This window comes from Octopus bimaculoides, chromosome 7, assembly GCF_046866305.1.
Source record: "Octopus bimaculoides isolate indiv1 chromosome 7, ASM4686630v1, whole genome shotgun sequence".
Classification (NCBI taxonomy): Eukaryota; Metazoa; Mollusca; class Cephalopoda; order Octopoda; family Octopodidae; genus Octopus; species Octopus bimaculoides.
Window position 1 is genome coordinate 4106954 of NC_142934.1, and position 7500 is coordinate 4114453.

Sequence of the window (7500 nt, forward strand, 5' to 3'; positions counted from 1 at the left end):
TACTGATTAGTTAGGAAATAATGGGTGATGAGCACAAAAGGGGGATGAGAAAAGAGAGACAAATGTGCACGTACCAGTTGAACACTGGGATCAATATAATCGACTATACACCCCCCACCAAATTTCAGGCCTTGTGCCTTTAGTAGAAAGGATTATTATTATTATTATTATTATTATTATTATTATTATTATTATTATTATAGGCACAGCAGATTAGACTTGGAAATTCCTAACCATAAATGCAAAAAAACCTCCTAACCATTTAATTGCTACCCTTGTGGCAAAATTTGAAACCATTATTATTATTATATTATTATTATTATTCATGTTGTTGTTTTCGTTTGCCCTTGCTCATTCCCGATCGACCAACGCGAGACTCAAAGATATTTACTTCAATCTACATGGCCATCGAAGCCATTATATTTTATCCTTTTTAATGACGATATGTTTTCATTTAGGAGGGATTTTGATTCTATTTCTAGCAAGGCAAGCACCTACATGTATGCTTTCTCATTGGTTCACCATTTTTAGTTATATTTTATGCAACTGTAGAAGCAAAATGGCTGAGGTTATTCACGCTGTTCAATTCAATATAAGATTATAACTGCTTTAAGTATTCCTCCGAGGAAGACTTAATTCTCTTTGCATTGGTTCTTTCAATTGTCGTATATAGATTACGAATTTCTCATGCTATCACCTAACATTCTATCCCCTGACAACTTTGACATTTTATATCGCCTAATATGACGGAATGTACATGTATTTTTAACAGTTGAATTTGTTTCTTTCCATACATTAATAGCGAAAGGGATTAGGAAGAAATAAAAACGGGGCTGCAAGCAAGAAAGACACAATAACATGCAAACATAGAGATGAACAAAGGTTTTGAGACAATGAGTGTTAGTTGGAACAAAGACAGAAAGTTTTGACATGAAATTGGCTGCGGAATATTTTTTATTGACAATGTAGCACATTACATAACACAAGACATCACATGACATATGAAATTTGAAAACAAAAATAGAAATCAAATAATTAAAACAACACAAAACAGATGGTAATATTGAAAGGACAGGTAGGAGAAAAGCATTGGCAAGCAAAATGACATAACAATGGAGCATTAGATTCCAATAATGATTGTCGAAGCAATTAGGATTGTCGAAAATTGGATCAATTTGGTGTTAGATCATCTTTGATGTCTTAAAACATATATAATAATAATAATAATATTTAGAAAATAGTTCGCTATTCTTTGATCTTTAAAGGAGTATGTTCGAAGTAAATTTATCCAAAATTTGTTTTGTATAATGAAGTATTTCTTTTTTTCGGTGTAAAATTTAAATGCAGTGATTATATATAGTTACATTTTGAGTTCTTTATAAAAATAGTTGTTTTTGATGAGTGAATAGCAATTTATCAAATGATGCTTGAAAGAGAGAGAGAGAGAGAGAGAGAGAGAGAGAAATAACGATAGGAACATAAAGATGAATAAGATTTTTACCAAATAAAATATGGACGACATATTTGAATCACATAACACTAACAACAACGATAACAATAATAACGATGACGACGACGCTGGACTGGATGAAGAGAGAAGAAAGACTAGGAGTGGCTGAGAGGGTTAGGGTGGAGAGAAGCGAGAGAGGGAGAGAAAAAGGGAGAGAGGGGGATGCAGCGGGGGGAGAAACATAAGAAAAAGAAATAAAGGGAGAGAAGGAAAGAAACAAACTGTAATATTGGTTTCAAATTTTAGCAGAAGACGAGCAATATCGGGGAAGCGGGTAAATCAATCACATCGACCCCCAATGTTCAACTGGTACTTGTTTTGTCGACCCCGGAAGGAGGAAAGGCAAAGTCGACCTCGGCGGAATTTGAACTGAGAACGTAAAGACGGACGGAATGCTGCTAAGCATTTCTTCCGGAGCGGTAACGAGTCTGCCAGTTCGCCGCCTTAAAAAAAAATCGAAATGCCATATTGATTTCAATTTTTTGACACAAGGCCAGCAATTTCGGGGTTGTGGTTAAGTCGATTACATCGGCCCCAGTACTCAACTGGTACTTATTTTATGAGCCATGAAAAAGCAAAATCGACCTCAGCGAACAAAGTGGAGCATTAACGGTGTATCAACTAATTCTGACTCAAATCCCATAACTTTTGTTTTCATGAACTATCGTTGCCCGTAAGTACGATATTCGATAAATCATTATTGATACATGAAGGCTATCTATCAAAACTAAACACTCTCAAACTTTGATTTTCAACGGTTTTTCCAAGTGGAATACCATTCCTCATCTACGTCCGATTCTTTTGCTACCTCTCACAAACAAACGAATGTTGTCTGTCTCTCTATTTTTTGTTTTACCTTTCTTTCTGTTTCACGCTTGCTTTTCAAAATATTTTTCTTCGACTTTTTTTGATCTATTAAATTTCCAAATTTCCTTATATTTCTCAACTCTTTCTCCTGCATTTCTTTCAAGTAGAATTTTTTCTTTTCTTTTATTCTACTCTCCCTCTGTCTCACTAAAAATGTTATCCCTTTTCTCTCTCTCTCTCTCTCTCTCTCTCTCTCTCTTGATCGTTTGCGACATCTGCCCTGAATCCCTCTTCTCTACCTACAGTGAATGATCTATCATGTATGTATGTATGTATGTATGTATGTATGTATGTATGCATGCATGTATGTACGTACGTACGTACGTATGCTATTCAGTTTTATTTCAAGATTTTTTTGGGCCAATAGAGAAAGCGCCGGTTTCTAACCTAGATTCAAGGTTCCTTCAGTGGAATTTCAATTACATCAACAGGGTATCCGTGTATGTTTGTGGGTATGTGTGCAGGATTTGGAGTCAGTGCATGTGAAAATTTACATGTATTCTCATGCACATAATTACATGTCTAGACATGCGCATATATACCCAACTGCTAAACTTCTGATTTGTATTTATCTATATATGCATGGCTGTGTATATATGTGTATATATGCATGTATTTCTGTATGTTTGCTAGCATTTAGTTTTATTTCTAGACTTCTTGACAGCAGAGAAAAAAGCCGGTTTCTAATCTGATCCAACACCGTACTTCTCCGTTCACGCAGACGATTTGTAAAAAAACATAACTGGTCCGGCTATATAACGTTTGTGCGAGATGAATAATGATTAATTGATGAACTGATCGATTGACATTGATCATGCAATCTCAGATCTATATGGATTAAGGTGGATAAAAGAATTGTGGGGTATTCGTGCTTTTCCCTTGAGTATTAATAAGGCAAATAGAACCTGGTTCTCCAAAATAAAATGGAAAGCAGCTCACCGAGAAAGTTCTGGAATTTCAAGCAATTTTTTCATTGACATGATGGATGTAAATATGGATATTAATGTGTGTGTGTGTGTGTGTGTGTGTGTGCAGGTACATGTGAGTGTGTATACGTGTGTGGGTCTATTTGTGCGCAGATACGTGCGTGTGTGTGTATGTGCATATGTATGTATGCGTGCATGTGTGTGCGTGTGAATAAATGTAAATGCGTTGTAAGTGAACAAAGAAATGTGCGTGTATGTATACACATACATACAGGCAGCTATATACATATACATATACATACAGACATATATATGAATATATGATACATACTGTATATATATATTTATGTATATATGTATATATATATATATATATATATATATATATATATATATATATATATATATATATATATATTTATACACAATACATACGTACTATATATATGTGTGTGTACATATGCATACATAGATATAAGTATATATGTATGTATGCATGTATATATACACACATATATATACATATACGTATACATATATATATATACGCATATATGTACATACACACATATATAGACATATATATGCGTATATATTCATACGCACACATATATTTACATAAATGTAAACATATATGAAGATATAAGATAACATTACGCACATACACACACACACACGCACATATATATATATATTCATAGGCGCGTATGTACATATAGACATATGCACATGCATATAAATACACAAACATATGTATATATACTTATCTATGCTTATATATGTACATATGTACGCATATGCACACATACATAATTACATGCTTTCATATATATATATATATATATATATATATATATATATATATATATATATATATATATATATATATATATATATATATATATGTGTGTGTGTGTGAAGACATATATACATATGTATACATATATGTATATGCATATAGGCATTTGCACACACACACACACACACACACACACACTCATGTATGCACGCATACACACAAATACATAGCTTTAAAAAATGACGAAAAAATTCAAGATTCCTCAGGGCGGAGACATGCTCTAAACTCTTTTACAACTCGTCAGGGCCAGCTTCTGTATTAGAGTTGGGCGTTGGCATATAAGTAACACTGTCGTTATTGGCAGCGACAGGCGGCGGTCGCCGATTATTACTGCGGTGATACAATCGGCTGCCATGATTAGACAAGGCAGAGAGCGAGCGCATCAAACATCCGGTACTAACCCTCATATCTTTCGTGTTTCTTTTCTTTCCACACAGGTGTAAGATGACCAAAAAGACGATGATGAGGGCTATTATGGTGAAGACTGAGCCCAGTACCACACCGGTTGAGTTGAAATGATTCGGTTCCTGTGAAATTAAAAAAAAAATCATTATTATATAAAAAGAATGATTATAATAATAATGGATACACGTTCAGGTAAACATACTCAAATAAATATATATATATACAATGAAGGAGGACGACGAAAGAATTAACTGTAAAACAGAAAAAGCATACACACACACATACATACACGCACACACAAACACCACCCACACACATACACACAATAGATTCAGACAAACTCAATCCCTCATCTATTATTGATCAAATATCATCTCAGTTTCGACACTTGCTGAGAATAGTGTTCAGTTTGGTGGTGTCAGCAAGAGAAGCTACTGGGGATATAAGTGAGCAGACATAGCAGACGAACAGACATAGCAGACGAACAAGGAAGGAAAAAATGTGAGAAGTACACGAAGAAGAAGGAAATAAGGGGTCTGTAGACAGAAAGTAAATGAAGAGGAATTGTAAGAAGAATAGGAAAAATCTATGACAAATGACACAAATAAACAAGGACAATAATATAAAAAATTCAAAACGACTCAAAGAGATATTCGCAGACATAGAATATCTTGCGACATGACGACAACAATAAGATGTGTTGTGTGAATTAACGCTTGTAGGAAAGATAGCTGTCCTTTTGGACTTGAGAAAAATAGAATAAGATTGTTGTGTGATAGCCATTGTGTTCATAACCATCAGTTCTGGGTGTCTTTGACTGACTAGACAGAATGATGTTGAAACACCGGGTGTCCCAAAGTCAAGTGTAATATTAACGTAACTTCGCTGCAAAGGAGTTGTTCTCCAATGACGAAACTCATCAGCGAATAGTATATTCACATATTAAGGATAGATATTGAAGTCATCATTTTGATTTTCGTTGTTCAACGTTAGATTAAATAGTTAGCTTCAAACACGCGCGTGGGCATACACACACACACACACACACTCACACCTATATATCATCATCATCATCATCATTTAAATATCTGTGTTCCATGCTGGAATGGGCTGGACTGTTTGGCAGGAGCCGGTGGGCCCAAGGAGTTCATTGTTCTCCAGTATCTGTTTTGGCATAGCTTCTATGGCTGGATGCTTTTCCTAATGGTAACTACTTTACAACAAGAACTGTGTGCATTTCCGTGCCATCAGCGCTCGGTGAGAACGCCATGCAGGTTACGGGACAACGAACCTCAACGGAGGCGACTCCAAGTCAGAAGATGAGGAGTAGAAGGGAGTAAATAAGGAAAGAAAAAGGCCGGCGCGGAACATGTTTTTTTTTTTTTGCTGCAGAGGAGCTATATGGCTACCCACATTTTAGAAGAGAGGGTGTGAACGATCGGTTGGAAGTGGAAGACGATAAAAATAGGGGTGGTGAGGTGTCAGAATAGACCTTTAAGATACACGGTAGGTAGGAATGAGTGAAGTAGAGGGGCCAGGAGGGAGTAGATGTCTAACAGTGCAACGCAGCGAAATAGAAATGATGATAAAGTGAGGAGAGGATGAACTAACGGGAGATAAACATGTTGTATAGGTTGCAAGCGTGGATGAGGAAAAGAAAAGCAGACGTTGTATATGAGGAGCGAGAGACGGATGGCGGCGATAATATAATCTTTTCTTACCGTGTCTTGTAACGCCAGCGTAGAATCATTTGCTGCTGTCGCAATCTTTTCAGGTAACAGAAGGCCGTGTATTGTAGTTGATTTATCTGTCTCCGGAACCGTATGGGTCTCTTTAGCAGAATCTAGAAATCAGAAAATAAAAGAAAACTTATATAAAATAGGAGGAAAATATGTGAAGTTATCAAAATATCTCTTGGTACTGGTTCTTTCTGAAGTCATCTATTAATACCTGTATGGCGTTTAGTTCTTCCAATACTGGAATTTCGACTTTGTGTCGTTATGGAGTAAACAACAAGAGATAGAAATAATGTTCGTTTAAAGCAGTTATTTTATCGAAATCTCTCTTCTGGCTATCATCTCTTGCAAATCAAAAGAATAAATGACATAACACTATTTTGCCGACTAACCCGACAACAAGATGGTAATCAACGCGTGATAAAACCAAAACTGTATTGTTGAAACACGCAGGCATCATTTCTATCAAGGAAACCAAAGATACAGGAAGATGCTTTGTGCACACATACACACACACACACATGTATGTATATATATATATATATATATATATATATATATATATATATATATATATATATATATATATATATGTGTGCATATATATGTTTCTGTATATGTATACATATATATGTTTCTGTATATACACACACGTATATGTATGTATGTCTCTCTCTCTCTCTCTATCTCTCTCTCTCTCTCTCTCTCTCTCTCTCTCTCTCTATATATATATATATATATATATATATATATATATATATATATATATATATATGTATACATCTATATATATATTTGTATATACATAGTACATATACATATATGTGTTTATATATATATATATATATATATATATATATATATATATATATATATATATATATATATATATATATATATATATATATATATATATGTATGTATATGTATGTATATGTGTATACATGAACATACATAATGGAAAAACAGAGACAGATGTAGATGATTACAAGGTCGGGGTTGGGAGTCACAGAAATTTCAAATCTATTTTATCGACACAGTAAGTGGGAATTCAATTAGTGAACGCAAAGATACACGCCTTGATGCCAAGAGACATTCTTTAATTCTTAAAGTCGAATCTCTGTATTTTCTCCTCTGATTCCATTAATTGTTTATTTCTAATATTGGCGAACAAAACCATTAATTTTAGATGAAAAC

At 34.4% G+C, this 7500-nt stretch overlaps 1 protein-coding gene across 2 annotated transcripts in view; it reads right to left on the reverse strand.

Annotated features, from left to right (window-relative positions):
- Positions 1-7500, reverse strand: part of LOC106874132 (uncharacterized) — a 50730-nt gene that overhangs the window by 10386 nt on the left and 32844 nt on the right. For both annotated transcript variants that reach the window (XM_089354635.1, XM_089354634.1), the window contains exons 3-4: positions 6289-6410; positions 4564-4689 (exon numbers count right to left, since the gene is read on the reverse strand). In XM_089354635.1, coding sequence (XP_089210761.1) covers positions 4564-4689; positions 6289-6410 — 248 coding nt within the window. The remainder of the gene's footprint in view (positions 1-4563; positions 4690-6288; positions 6411-7500) is intronic.